The 14379-nt window shown below is 38.2% G+C and overlaps 4 protein-coding genes across 4 annotated transcripts; 2 read left to right on the top strand and 2 right to left on the bottom strand.

The window, feature by feature from the left end:
* Positions 1–1762: 1762 nt before the first annotated feature.
* Positions 1763–4683, top strand: LOC103944661. Its single transcript, XM_018646415.2, has 2 exons — positions 1763–3289; positions 4036–4683. Exons 1-2 carry the CDS (start codon positions 2547–2549, stop codon positions 4253–4255), a joined length of 963 nt encoding a protein of 320 aa, XP_018501931.2. The 5' UTR covers positions 1763–2546; the 3' UTR covers positions 4256–4683.
* A 718-nt stretch (positions 4684–5401) lies between these two features.
* LOC103943011 (60S ribosomal protein L11) lies at positions 5402–7313 on the top strand. Its single transcript, XM_009353197.3, has 5 exons — positions 5402–5554; positions 5672–5779; positions 5886–5928; positions 6033–6228; positions 6931–7313. Exons 1-5 carry the CDS (start codon positions 5552–5554, stop codon positions 7127–7129), a joined length of 549 nt encoding a protein of 182 aa, XP_009351472.1. The 5' UTR covers positions 5402–5551; the 3' UTR covers positions 7130–7313.
* An 88-nt stretch (positions 7314–7401) lies between these two features.
* Positions 7402–8869, bottom strand: LOC103943017 (SAP-like protein BP-73). The gene is made up of 3 exons (XM_048582630.1): positions 8767–8869; positions 8099–8389; positions 7402–7815 (listed from the first exon to the last, which is right to left on the bottom strand). Exons 1-3 carry the CDS (start codon positions 8867–8869, stop codon positions 7466–7468), a joined length of 744 nt encoding a protein of 247 aa, XP_048438587.1. The 3' UTR covers positions 7402–7465.
* Positions 8870–10521: 1652 nt separating this feature from the next.
* Positions 10522–12443, bottom strand: LOC103943033 (receptor-like protein 51). The gene has a single exon (XM_009353227.3). It carries the CDS (start codon positions 12341–12343, stop codon positions 10907–10909), a length of 1437 nt encoding a protein of 478 aa, XP_009351502.1. The 5' UTR covers positions 12344–12443; the 3' UTR covers positions 10522–10906.
* Positions 12444–14379: the final 1936 nt, after the last annotated feature.

The following is a 14379-nucleotide window of genomic DNA, read 5'->3' as shown; positions in this document are numbered from 1 at the left end:
ATTTTATTGATAAGGACAAAATAAAGGTTAAAGTAAATAATACCAGAATTGACTTTTTAATGTAAAAATTTGATTTTTCATTAAAATAAACAGTACTGGAAACTTTTCATTAAAGTTCCCTTGTAACCCTAGTAATATAATTTGAGTTTGAGCCAATGACAAATTAAGCTTTGACAAACAAAAATGACAAATTTAAGAATCCAACTCCTAATATCTTATATTTTTAAATAGAGAAATAAAGCCTTCTATCACTGAAGATAGAAGCTTTGGAGCATCAACATATTTTTGTCAATAGGGTAGGGTTGGTGTAAAGAAAGTTGAGGTTCTACTATAAAACTAATTATTAATATGGGGAATAGCTCAACCTTTTATAAGTCCATGCAAGGTTCCTCTTCCCATTAATAAGGGATTCATTTTCAATATAGTGCACCATTTTTAGTATTTTTATTCTAAATTTAACCAGGCATGACGAATCGTGAATCTTGTTCTTAACTTGTAAACCAAAAAAAGAACAAAGGGAAAATTTACTTAGATTCAATCCGTGTTTAAAATATCGATATATGTGAAAATATCGATATGCAAAATTTATGGAAATATCGATGGATGTATGTATTGATATCGATATCAGTTCCCTTCGACATAAAATTACAAAAATTTGCAATGAGGTGGCTATATCAACTCATTCAGATTTAGTCGAAATTAGAGAAAAAAAAATTTCAAAAAAAAGTTCCAAAGTTCGAAATCTGCAATGGGGTTTCGACTAGATTTCTGTAGCAAATCGGTAAATATCGTCGATATTATTCATTGATTTTCTTATACCACACTAATAAAAGGTGAAGTTTACATTTCACCCGTATTTCTATAATGATCCTTAATTTTTTTGGATATTTCAACGAAAATATCAACAATTTCATGGATAATTTAAATACTGGATCCAAGTTCATCAAGAAGTAAGACCTCACTAAAGGATTCGAGAGTTATACACATCTTATTGTCAATCTAGCATCACTCTAACTACTATACACAGCGACTTATTGTCGGTATCCCAATGAAAAAGGAAAAATTGACCTAGATGATCCAAAAGAAATTTTCCTCAAAAATAGTAGCCAAGAGGCATTGAGACCTGACTACAGAATTCTACATCAAGAGTTATACACGTCTCATTGTCAGGAGTACTTGGCCTTGCCAGTGGGAAGGGACATCACATCTAACCAAACATTGAAAGTAAATCCGCAAACAATTGAATCTCCCTGAAGACTTCCTTCCCACCTTGTACACTCCTTCGCAAACAATTGAATCTCCCTGAAGACTTCCTTCCCACCTTGTACACTCCTCCGGTTCCTCAATTCGTGGCAAAAATAGTCCGACACAACACAAAACGCCACCACACAACAGTTTACCCATCCAAAACGCAACTCCAAGCAATTTCTGCCAAATCGAATTCCTGTCCATTTGGTCTTGAAAGCTTCTGGGCAATAATCAGTTTTTGGTCTCGTTGTTTTGGCATGTTGAGAGTTGTTTTGAAGATCTTGACAAGGGAACTTAGGCATGTCTACAGAAAAAAGAATTTGTAGCAGATAGTTTAGCGACTTACTAGCGATCTATAAACTTATAGTCATGATTTAGATTTGGGCAATTTTACCTTAATCCTATGTGTTCAGTTAATTTTATTCATGAGGATCGACTTGAGATATCTCGATCTAGATTTATTACTGAATAGTTCTATTTGAAGTTTTTGCATTTAGCCTCGTTTTAAAAAGAAAAAAAATTCAAATTCCTATCCAAATAAGAATACATTAAAGAGAATTTTAACAAAACATTCTCATTATTGTTCATTTTTAATTAAAAAAAATTCTTTTTCCCAACATTAAATTCCCACAACTAGCAAATTAAAAAAAAAATCTTTTTGATTAATTTTTTGCACATTCACCTCCAACAAAAAAAGAAATAAATCTCTGCACTTTCCAACCAATCCAAATTCAAGGGTTATTATTTGTTCATTCCCTCAACCTGTCTATGTTCTTTTATCCATTTTATATCTTTTGTTTACATTCTTCACCAACCTCTTACTCTTTCCTGTGTGCCTACTATATAATTTTATCGAAACCCAATTCCTAGAATTTGAAATCAAACACTTGGTGGAGTTGAGATCGTATAAAATTAAAATCTCAGATCTGAAAGTTCCCATATTTTAGTTTCTGAGGATTAAAGTTCTGTTTTTTGCAGCTACTTTTCTGGGATTGAGCAGGCGTGTACGGATAAAGGTTGGATTTTTCCCCGTTGGGATTTTCTAGTTGTTTTAGTTTATTCATCGATTATTTTATGGTTGGAGATTATATATACACACGCATGGAGTGCTTTTTTATCACATTGCTTATGGTTTAGCGAGATAAGAATGTTATGTGAACGTTGGTTGTTCAATTGGATTTGTGTGTGAACTCTTGGAGTTAGTGTTTTTTCTGTGAAGTTTTAGGATTGGGTGTTGTTTTGCTGGGCGTGTGAGAAAGTTGGTGTCTTTGGAGGTTAGAGAGAGCTTTTGTTTAGCAATGGATGCCGGGGCATGTGATTTGCAGGATAGGAGTGAGGTGTTGGGTGGAGTTGATCAAAAGGGGAGCGAAAAGTCGAAAGATTCTGTTGTTTGGTCGGTTGTTGAGACTGTCATTGTGATTGAATCCGAAGAGGATGTTCGTGTCAACGGGAAAAATGAAGGTTTGGACACATTGGGGAGTGAGCTGGGGTCTGATAAAGCAGTGGTAGAAGGGCTTGAGAAGCCGAATGATAAGGAGGCGTGCGGACAGCGTGGTAGTGATGAGGTACCTATACAAGTTGAGCAAGGAGATGAGGTACCTAGTCCAGTTGAGCAAGGAGCTAATAAGAATTCAAACAATTTGGTTGATGGGAATGTGTCCGAGACTGTTGTTGTCATTAATTCGGGTGAGTCTGCGAGCGTAGTTGGAGATAATATAAGATTGGTTGCGAAAGTTGAGGAATTGGAGTCGAGTAAGGTATTAGCAGAAGATTCAAAGAAGAAGGTGCCTCAAGCAGCAAAGGATTCATGTGTGATTGATATGAAGTGTGGGAGTGGTAAAGGCTTTAGTGATAGATGGGATGGGGAAAGGGTTTGCAGGATTTGCCATTTAGGTTCTGATATCTCACCGGAGAGAAAAATGGAAACTGCTAATAGTTCTATCACAGCGGATTTAATTAATCTCGGTTGTGGGTGTAAAGATGAGCTTGGCGTTGCTCATGGTCATTGTGCCGAAGCATGGTTTAGGCTAAGAGGAAACAGGTAACTCTTTCCTCGTTTCCTTTTAACAATACATGTCTTTTGACAATATGCTTTAAGCTTCATGCACTTTGTTCTCGGCAGCACTGCCTGTAGTTTCTATGGTTTTCTTATTTTGTATCTCGTGTTTGATGTTTCTGAGCTCATAATGTTAGGTATGTGATCTTAATTTTTATTTATGCCCGTTAAAATCTGGACTTCAGACGAAGGTTCCCGATAAACAAGTTTTCATCAACTTGTTACTAAATGTTCAACTTAGTTGCTTGCTGGAAGAACGATGGTTTCTTTCCTTTTCGGAATGTGGAAACAAACTGAACCTCCATTAAGTGTATGAGTGAAAACTTATCAGATTTCATTTTGTACAATAGATTGCACTACCGCTTTTCCTTTCAATCCATTTTTGTTTTCCAACTCGGCGTTTTAAGTTAGCAAATCTCATGTCAGTGTGGAAGTGTTGCGACTCTGAAATGTTAGTTGTGTGAGAAAGTAAGTTTCACAAGTGACGATGTCTTCTGCTATTTTCTAATTGGTGGTCTAGAACTTAATTTGTAAAATGGTTCTTTTTCCGTTTGGAACCCCGGTTTATAGTTCAAGTCAATACACTATGGAATAGCGGTAAGGAAACTCGCGAGGTAGCAGAAGAGGGATAGAGATAGGGTCTTCATTTCCAACAACTAAGCAATCCTAGTTGATTTTAAACTGTTTTTGTTACAATTTATACAAAATCCCTTCTCATTTTATTCATGCAGGACATGTGAAATATGTGGTGAGACTGCGCAAAATATTACCGGTCATGGGGATAACGGATTTATGGAGGAGTGGCATGAAGCAACGCTTGCTGATATCGGTAATAATTCACTGGAGAGGAATGTATCATGTTGGCGGCAACAGCCATTTTGCAACTTCTTAATGGCGTGTCTGGTAATAGCTTTTGTACTTCCATGGTTTTTTCGTGTGAATATGTTCTAGCAAAGGGATGTGAATGAAATCTCAAGGTTCCTCTGCCGCATTATGTTTCAAGGCTGTATGTGTATCGTGCATCGTGTGGAGTATTGTGACATGTTGCTTTTAATCGGATTGTTTCCGGTCTTCCATTCACTTGTAAAACAAACTCTTGTGGTTTCTGCGTACACGCCCTGAAGACTGGAGGTCTCACGCTACGAGAGTTGCCGTCTTGGCAACTAGTGGAGTGCAGTTATTTGCTGCTTTCTTGCAGTATGACCGGTGATGTTCTTAGATTGTTTTTGTGGGATTTGGCGTAGATTTTCGCAGCTGTAGCTCGAATATGAAAACGAAAAGCTAGGACGTGAAATACAAAGGGAAAAAATTGTCGTTCTTTGTTTGTTGTAGAATCGATTTGTTAAAGTGATTGAATTGAATAGACATGTTTCCATGAATTCTGCACTTTCAGTTCAAATGGTAGGTTGCAGAGACTTATGATGAATCATGACTTTTGTGTGTAACTTTGAAAGAACAAGCATACCGGGAGAGAAAGCGACCGTTTTGTTTCTGTTTTCCAGTATCTTTGCCTCCACGCCACGCTACTTTCAGCACAAAAATCATGAACTCGAGCCTGTATTTTTTACAGTTTTACTTCAAGAAACACGCAATCATGGGTTCGAATCATTGACTAGGCGAGTTTTTTTATCTATTTGCTATAGGGGCAGTTTTCACTTAAAAATGAGACGTTGAATTTCGTAAATAACGAATTTGATATCAATTTATTTTACCGTCCTAAATATATCGTTATAAAAAGGAAGTGATTTTCACACTCTTTTTAGAATGTCAAAAGTGCCAAGTAGATATTCAACAGGAACAAAAAGCAACAAAACTTTCTCCAACCGATGCTTCATATCTGACATGGAATGGAATAATGTCTAGGCCTTTGCTGCCGAATTTGACGTAGCTGCCAATTTTTTTTTTGATTTTTTTAATAGATGGGCTCTCATTCCAATTGGACGCCTTCTTTAGAGATGCTTAGACACACATGAGAAGTTAACGATGGTGTGTGAAAAATTATTTTACTAATAAAAACGTAAACATTTATTGCTGGGCCAGAAAAAATCCACGAGCCCAACCAAAGTGTTGGGTTAGATTATTCACTTCCGACCCGAAATACTGTCGGGTTGAAGTCAAATTAGGGTTCCGACCCAGCCCAAATGAGAAATAAAAACCCTAGCTCCCTCATATCGCCTCCTATTCGTACTCCATCTTGTCCAACTTCGGCTGCTGCTCCGCCTTCTCTGCAACACTCCTCATTCCACAATGGTCTCTTTCTCCTCACTCTCCCTCTCTCTCTCTCTCTCTCTCTCTCTCTAACTCTCTCTCTCTCATGGTAGTATGAGTTTCTGATGAATTTGTTGTTTTTGTATATTGAATTATCAGGCGTCGGAGAGCAAGCTGGCGAATCCCATGAGGGAAATCAAGGTTCAGAAGCTCGTCCTCAACATCTCCGTCGGAGAAAGCGGCGATCGTCTCACCAGAGCCGCCAAGGTTTATCCTTTTTACTTACTTCTCAACCTCCCCCTAACCACCCACTCAAAAATAAATCAACAATCGTATACTGATATTTCATTTCCTATTTTGCCCCTTGCCCTAGGTCTTGGAGCAGCTCAGTGGCCAGACCCCTGTCTTCTCCAAAGGTGAGATTTGATTTGATCAGATTAGATTATCTCTGATATTTTTTGTGTGGTTATTTTTGAATTATTTGTTCGTGTATTTATTTGGGAGTTGTGATTCTGTGCAGCTCGGTACACTGTGAGGTCCTTCGGGATCAGGCGTAACGAGAAGATTGCCTGCTACGTGACTGTCCGCGGCGATAAGGCAATGCAGCTTTTGGAGAGTGGACTGAAGGTCAAGGAATACGAGCTGTTGCGCAGGAACTTCAGCGACACCGGATGCTTTGGTTTCGGTATTCAGGAACATATCGATCTCGGAATCAAGTTAGTGCTTCTAAAATTTTCATCTTGCCATATGCCCTCGTTAAAATTGTCTTTGCAGAATGATTGTGTTTGATGATTTTGTGGAATGACAAGTAGTACGCTGGTTGGTTTTGTGTTCGCGCTTTAGATTATAATTTATGAGATTGAGAAAAGTTATTTAGCTTTTGTACGGGATTTGGATATGATCATAAACTTTTGAATTCTTAAAATAAGTTCCAACTACGTATTCGATTACAACTAGGCTGCCGCTATTCAGTTTACATTGCAGAATGAATGGTCTGGAAAATTTGTGCAGCCTTGCGTATCAATCGAGCTATATCCTTGTGAACGGAAAATAGCATTTTCGCGAAACCTAGTGTTTGGTGTAATTTGGATTATCTCGGGTTTGCACGAGGCACTAGTTATCTCGCATCACTAAAATTATTTCAAGTTTGCGTGAGGCACTATATACCTCGTGTTGGGAATGATGTGCTTACCTTGCCCTACCTGTGGTTATCTCGGATTCCCTTTGAACATCTTTTTGTCCTAGTTATTTTTTCTCAATCATGTTTATATCTTTCTACGGTGTTAAATTTCTAGAAATTTAATACCGCTGACTTTGTGTTACAAACGATATTATTTTAGATACGAGTTGAATATAATGTGCAAACATAGGCGGTGTATGATTTCCTACCTCTAACCAGTTTGCTTTTCTTTCATCAGGTATGACCCTTCTACCGGTATCTATGGTATGGACTTCTTTGTCGTTCTAGAGCGCCCAGGGTACCGTGTGGGACGTCGCCGCAGATGCAAGTCGCGTGTTGGCATTCAGCACAGGGTTACCAAGGAGGACGCAATGAAGTGGTTCCAGGTCAAATATGAAGGAGTCATCCTCAACAAGTCCCAAAATATTACCGGCTAGACAGATCAACCACAATCTTGGATATTTTGTTTTAGGTTTGGCAAGTTGTTGCTACTTTGTGTCAATTTTTATGTATCAGGAGCTAGTATTTTTCTAAGACGTGCGAGTATTTTATATGTTAAGAGCTATCCGACGCTTTCTTGTTACAACTCGTTTTGCTTATATGGGAGCGTATTTTATTTCTTGTTACAGTCTTTACAACCGCTTTAGCTAAATTTGCGATTGCTATTTTGCTGTTTTCGGGTTTTCTGCATAAAACCCGAAGAGAAAAATGCGAAATTTGATTTCTATCATACACAATGCTCTGATACAAATGTTTCGGCTCTTTACGCTGCCTTATGACTTGAGCAGTTTCACAAGCTCCCTTTTTTTGAGTTTTGAGTAACCTCTCATTCCTCTCGACTTTGCGAGCTCTTTCAGCTCGGGGAGTTTCATTTCTTCCACTCTCACTAAATCTAATTCCTCTGCACCGGACCTTCCAGTCGCCGAAGGTGTTGCTCCGTTATCCAGCTCAAGAAACTGTGATCTCGGGGTCGATGGATGTGGAATCGGGGATCGTTTCACAAATTTTGATGGCGGCCGTGTCAACTTGAACTCTGCAACTGGGGGATTACTCTGCATTTGCTCCTCTCTCGTATCGATTCTCCTTGTGAAAACCTTCTTCCCGTCCTTCTCATCAGCTTTGCCTGCAGTAATTATAATTTGATTAAGAAATAGTACGTGGAAGATGATAAACCTAATCATCATAACTAGCAACTAATCACTTTAAATTGCTTCGACTCCTCTTTGTTGCAAGCAATCGATATTCTAAACTACTCTGATCTACGGGGATAGAAATCTAAACTCAGATGGAACGAGGTAGGCACACTGCAATCGACACCTAAACCTAACCACGAAAAATGAGCATGTCTAAGTTGCAAAAATTGTGCATGATGGAACCAACCAAGGCATTCATCTCATCGACATTACCTTTCGGATTCCTTAACCCATGAAGAGCGCGAAGAATCGAATCAGAATGCGGCCTATCTTCATAGTCATCGGCGCTAATCTTCTCGTCATCCACAGACCCTTCTTTTGAGATCGAAGTCTGAATCCGTCTGAATAGAGAAATGATCTCTTCCTGGTTTGCGTTCGATTTTCTGGATCCCCGTTTCTTGCTTCCGTCCTTGTTGGCTCTTTCTGATCGTCGCCGAGGAGGTTGGTCTCTTCCATTTCCTGAGATCCAACGCTGCAGGTGACTGTTAAGTGAAGCTCCTTGCGCTCAAAGAGTGAGGACACATCTGCAATCTCAGCCAAATTAACAAGCTGCATCATCAAATATCCGACCGTCTGTTATCAAAACAGGAATGATAATTCAATAGCTACTAAATATTTATTTTTTTCAATTTAGTCCTCGTACTCAAGTTTGAATCCCTTCGTCGGAGATCAGAGTAGTTTAAATTATTGTTTGAACCCATCTTCCCGTCTCCCGTAAATTAGAGCAGTTTAAAATATCGCTACGTCTGACTAAAAATAGTAAAACATTGTAGCAATTCCAGACAAGAAAATAGGCAAACCAAGCTAAGAGATCTGTTTTAAACAGTTCTGAGAAGAACCCAATTGCAAAATTTAAGGTGGAATTGCAGAAAAGTGAATACCTTTGAGAGAGAAAATGGGGTTTCCCAGCTTGGGCTGCTTGCTGAAAGAGAAGAAAGTAGGAAACCGAAGCACAGAATCGTATTGAAAACCACTCGCGCCCATATTTTCCCGGAAAATTTTGGGTTTCTGAATGCGGAAATGAGATTTTCCTGGAAAATTGTTGTTGAATATTCTGAGTATACAAACGGATTAGATTCTGACACTTCTTTCCCCTCGCTTAATATTTCACTACAAATTTTCTCGTCCACAACTTCTCGAGGGGTATGTAAACCACGCGCCAGTATTTATTTGTCTATTTTTTGCTAGTGTTGTAGTTTGGGCGGAAGAACACACGCACATTGGCGGCCGACGCATCGACACTATACGTTTGTACAGTAAGCGAAGTAAGCAAACGCATCGAAATTCAATTGTGACCATCACTCACACGCATCGTTCTTTGCTCAATTATCGCTTTTGGTATCGAAGTCATCTTTCTTTCACTTGCCACTTTCCGAAACAAACTGCTTCTAATATGATCGTTCCTATTATTATCCACCAGCCTCGGAAGGTAATTTTTGAATTATGACGTGTTATGCATGATTTATATATTTTAAATGTATATATATGTGTAAATTGACAAAAAAAAAGTTAAATATTTAAAGTAAATGAATAATCTTAGATCATGCTAGAAGAAACCCTCATAAACCAATTAAAGCAGTTGAATTCACATAATAAAATCGGTCTTTATAGAATTTAGATTAAGAATAAAGAAAATAATATTTAATAAAAAATTGATTGAATCACATTATTGTTAGCTCGTTGTGAGGTTAAGTTCACTCCTTCCTCCTTAGTATAGATAATATCGTTTGTTAAAAAAAAAAAAAAAACAATCATTTAATAACTAATTTAATCACATTATTATCTGCGTGCAAAAGATTTTTTTTATTTTATTTTTATAATCGGCATTACACGTCTCTTAAGAAGTTTTGAATGTGTTTAAAATAGAGAAAATAATATTTAATAAACAACTGATTGAATCACATTGTTGCTAGCCCATTGTGAGGTTAAACCCACCTCCCTCCCCCTTAGTATATATAATATCGTTAGTTAAAAAAAAAAAAACATTTGACAATTAATTTAATCACATTACACATCTCTTAAGATATTTTGAATGTGTTTAGAAATAGATAAATTGAATCAAATTATTGCTAGCCTATTGTGAGGTACTAATTAAATAAAAACAAACAAAAAAAACACCACAAAATAATTTAATTATTATTAAAAAAATACTATTACAATGACGAAAATACCCCTACCTTATTTGATGCAATATTTTGAAATGCTTTTGAAGTTTTTTTGTTTTGAGGGCATTTTTATCCAATTATTTTTGTTGGCTTGATGACCCCAAAAAACTATTCACATTTTCTTCTGTCTTTATATATAATAGATAATTTTCCACTTGGAGATCAATCATAACCAATCCACCATTGTCCTCAGAAACAGCTGTAAATATTTCTTTTTGTTCTTAGCATCATAAAAAGGAAATCCTCCGTTTTAATACCGTGATATTCTAAACAACTTTAATGTGGAATTCGTATTTTGGGTGTTAGGCGAGCTGAAATACTGTCTTGGCCAACTGACCGAACGAGCATATCTGGCATCAACATTATTTGAATTCCAAAAGAGGCATACAAGGATCATGACTTAAATCAACTAAGAAAATACCCAATTGTACCAAAACCAAAGTAAATTTAAGCCAATGCTTGTGGCAGAAGGAGGAAATAATACATAATTATATTATATATATTTGGAGAACACATGAAAAGAATAATAATACACCCAAGTGGCCACTTGCCAAAACCTATCAGAAAATAATGAAAAAACCCCACTGCTCTTTTCTCTCCACAGCAATCCATCAAAATTCATCTCTTAATAACCAATTAAGCCTAATCTAATCAACTTTAAGCAATGAAATTAAAGGAAATGTTTTCCGCACTCTTTTTTTTTCTCCTCGGGACTCTTACCATTATTTTTCCGGCCTTTGGATTGAATAAATCATAAAAAAAACCTATCGACAGAGACGAGGAGAAAAATGGTGTGCAAAATTACTTTCCCTAAAATTAATCAACAAAACAATGCAATTTCAAGCTTGATCAACTTTCAACGACAGCATTTCGAGAGAAGAACCAAGAAAATAATGAGGAAGACAATAGAAGAAAGCCCAATGGCCACACCAAGAACAACCTTATTCGGACCATGATGTCGATCCTGCTTCTCATCATCCTCGTCAGTGTCGTCGTAGTCCGAATCGCTGCTGTTGTCCGCCGACGAATCAGCTTTCGCCGGTGGCGGCGACATGGGCAGTCCATGTTTGTCGCAGGGAGAAATTCCCAGCTTCAGTTTCGACGATAGAACAGAGTGGTTGTAGCAGAGGTCGCTGTTCCTGCTAATCTTGAACACTTGCAATCTGCTAATGAACGATACATTGAACGGCACGACACCGTGAAATTTGTTGTTTGCGAGATTCAAGTGCTTCAAGCTCTTCATGTCGGAAAGGAATTTCGGGATTGTTCCGTTGAGCTGATTCGAGCTCAGATCGAGATGGACTAGGCCCGGGATTGCTGAAATCGACTCCGGGATGGCGCCGGATAAAGAATTTGAAGACAAAGACACGTTCTTTAATGAAATCAGGTCCCCGAACGAAGTGGGTATTGAGCCATTGATGGAATTGGAGGAAAGGTTTAAGGTTTCGAGGTTTTCCAGGAGTGTGAGGCCACTGGGTATCTTCCCCTGAAGCTTATTGCCGGAAAAATCTATGTGGGTAAGGTTTAAATTCATGTGTTTCGGAATGCTGCCAGTTAAATTGGCGTGGGAGATGGTGACTGACCTGAGCTTCTTCAAGCTTCCCAGGATGACGAAGGGTCCTGAGGCATTGACTTGAACATTGGAGACGGTGAGATCGGTGAGGTTTTGGAGGCGGGCGAGCCAGACGCCAGTGAGGCGGCGGAGGGAGTTGATGCAGGTGAAGGAGTGGAGGGAGGCAACGAGGTCGGCGGGGAAGCGGATTGGGGCAACGGGGCAGTTGAGGAACTGGAGGGACTGGAGGGTGGAGAGGGATTTGAGGGCGGTGAAGGAGAGGGCGACGTCGTCGGAGCAGTTGGCGAGGCGGAGGGAGAGGAGGTGGCGGAAGGGCTTGGAGGAGTCGCAGATGGTGGTGTTTGGGGGGAGGATGGATGGGTTTCTGCAGGGGTCTTTGGAGGTGGGAATGTTGAGGGACTGGAGGGCTCTGAGTTGCTTTGGGTCAAGTGTGCTTGAAGATGGTGAGGATGGTAAGGTTGGGGACCTTGGGGTGGTGGTAGAATTCGGTGGGGTGGGGGAGGAGGTGGGAGATGGGGTCGGGGGGAGTGGTGCTTTGGCTGAAGGTGAGGATGGTAAGGTTGGGGACTTTGGGGTGGTGGTAGAATTCGGTCGGGTGGGGGAGGAGGTGGGAGATGGGGTTGGGGGGAGTGGTGCTTTGGCTGAGAGGGCGGTGGCGGAGAGGAGGAGGAGGAGGAGGAGGTGGAGAAGCAGAGTGAGAGGCAGTGGTTGTGGTTCCATTTTTTTTTAGAGAGAGAGAGAGAGAGAGAGAGAGCTTTGGCCTTATGGGGAAGAGTGTGAGTGTGTATTTGTGTGAGGTGCTTGAGTATGTGTACAGTGACTGACCAGTGAGAGAGCTTGGGAACAATGAGATGAGATTTAGGATGCTGTGTTGTCTCTTAGAATTACTTTTATGCCCTTCAATTCTTGCAAAAATTGCACAACGGGACTTTTGTTTTCGTTGTCCAGCTGGTATCCCTCCTGCATTTACATGTTTAATTTCTAATATGCTTTAATTCACTTCATTTTCAAGATATGAGCATGAAGATTGAACTCACTATTCGCACGTCTGAGTTTACAATTCGTTTCATACTTGTTTTAAAACTAATATTCTGTGCTTGTTCACTATTTATATTTTTCCGCTACACTTCAAAACCGTGATAAATTCTTAGCTTATTATTTTCGAGCAATTATGATAGGCTAACAAATGTTATTTGAGTTTCATACTCATCTTATTAATGCTGGTTGGTACTCATTCATTGTTTATATTTTCTTACTACACTATAAACTAGAGGTGGAGTTACTAAGGATTAGAATGGTTTTGGGCCATTCTGCTTTTTATTTTATTTTATTTTATTTTTTCTTCTGCTACCATAACATATTGTTCTTGTTGCTTATCAGACGAACACTATCAAAATTCAAGTGCACCTCTTCTCAGTCCAAATTCTCTTTTCCTTTACAGGCCTCCTTTTTCACCCATCTCTCTTATTTCAGTGTAAATTTCCCTTCCCCTCATTTTGCTATTAACTTTTCTTTGTATTTTCTTTAGTCCTTTTGTCATATTTTTAAATTTTCTTGCTTAACTATTTACTTCATATTCAAGCGTTTGAGTTTCTAGAATGTTTTTAGTTCACTGAATAGAATTTGATGGGTCTTTCAATGTTTGTGCAATTTACTACTAAATTTTCATGTTGTGAGGCTCCTCCTCATATAAAATTCTTGAATTTAAAATTTTTCACTTACAAGTAGAGAATATTATTTACTAAATAGTAGTTCTAAGTGATAACTTTGAGCGATCAACATAATAGTTATTTTTTTTTTTTTTTCCAGGGAGTAAAGTAATTAGTTAATTTGAAGTTTAATGATGATTTGCAGTTGATAAACATAAAGATTTGTCATGATGATTTTTACCATCCTTCTTCGTTCCTTTAATTTATCAAAAAAGTGTTGAATTAATCAAGTTGGAGAAATTAAACCAGCAGCAATTATAACACCATTTAGGCAAACAAAATAATAATCTACCAACTTTTTCACCTTTGTCTTTTTGCAGCATTAATTATGGAAAATAAAAGAGTGGTTGCCTGTATGAAAAGGCTGGCCTGGTTGAGTGTGTAAATAACGGATAAAACCAGGGGCATTCTTATGTGGCCACACGTGTACATTCTTTGAACATATGTGCTGCTGTTAAATACGGAAAGTATCATCTCCGAATTCCTTTCCGGACCGTTGAAATTGAATTTGATCCAAATGTTACAGTTATTATCACTTTTAAAGGGATCTCTGTTTGTAACTGTTAAATCAAATTTTAACAGTTCAGATCCTAAACTAGGTGGATTATGTGGAAAGGGATTAGGAGAAGATCCTTTTCCATTAAATACAAGAACATGGGTCAAGGACTCAGATTTGGATCACATCCGAATTTAAATTGTGGGAATTCTAAAGTTCCTCATATTCTGGTTATCCATCGTATATTATGCGGTCAGAATTATTTAAAATTAAACATAAATAATACTTAATGAAAACTGATCACATTATATACGATGAACTGTTAGAATATGAAAATTCTTAAGATCATGACAAAGAAAATCTAAGAAACATTCTCATCAGAAGGACTCCAAGGCAGATTTCAGCTTTCCAGCTTTCAACAGGTTAATTAATGGAGTAATTAATTAAATAATAAGTAAATGGCTTATTAATCCGACAAATTTCTTTTAAATATTTAGCCTTCCGTTAAAGGCAAAGGCCAAAAGCCCAAGGGGATTTATAATATAAAATCT

Source organism: the organism of the source record quoted next, unplaced genomic scaffold, assembly GCF_019419815.1.
Source record: "Pyrus x bretschneideri cultivar Hongxiangsu unplaced genomic scaffold, Pyrus_bretschneideri_v1 Contig19, whole genome shotgun sequence".
NCBI classification, from domain to species: domain Eukaryota; kingdom Viridiplantae; phylum Streptophyta; class Magnoliopsida; order Rosales; family Rosaceae; genus Pyrus; species Pyrus x bretschneideri.
This window is presented reverse-complemented; position numbering and strand designations above follow the sequence as displayed.

What these genes read in the sequence shown, in the direction of transcription:
- LOC103943017 (XM_048582630.1), bottom strand. Translation starts at nt 8,869, where the DNA reads ATGGGCGCGAGTGGTTTTCAATACGATTCTGTGCTTCGGTTTCCTACT. An exon ending in CCCCATTTTCTCTCTCAAAG is followed by an intron (nt 8,390 to 8,766) that starts GTATTCACTTTT and finishes TCACTCTTTGAG; the next exon opens with CGCAAGGAGCTTCACTTAAC. An exon ending in TGGGTTAAGGAATCCGAAAG is followed by an intron (nt 7,816 to 8,098) that starts GTAATGTCGATG and finishes TAATTACTGCAG; the next exon opens with GCAAAGCTGATGAGAAGGAC.
- LOC103943033 (XM_009353227.3), bottom strand. Translation starts at nt 12,343, where the DNA reads ATGGAACCACAACCACTGCCTCTCACTCTGCTTCTCCACCTCCTCCTC.
- LOC103944661 (XM_018646415.2), top strand. Translation starts at nt 2,547, where the DNA reads ATGGATGCCGGGGCATGTGATTTGCAGGATAGGAGTGAGGTGTTGGGT. An exon ending in TTTAGGCTAAGAGGAAACAG is followed by an intron (nt 3,290 to 4,035) that starts GTAACTCTTTCC and finishes TTATTCATGCAG; the next exon opens with GACATGTGAAATATGTGGTG.
- LOC103943011 (XM_009353197.3), top strand. An exon ending in GACCCCTGTCTTCTCCAAAG is followed by an intron (nt 5,929 to 6,032) that starts GTGAGATTTGAT and finishes GATTCTGTGCAG; the next exon opens with CTCGGTACACTGTGAGGTCC. An exon ending in CATATCGATCTCGGAATCAA is followed by an intron (nt 6,229 to 6,930) that starts GTTAGTGCTTCT and finishes TTCTTTCATCAG; the next exon opens with GTATGACCCTTCTACCGGTA.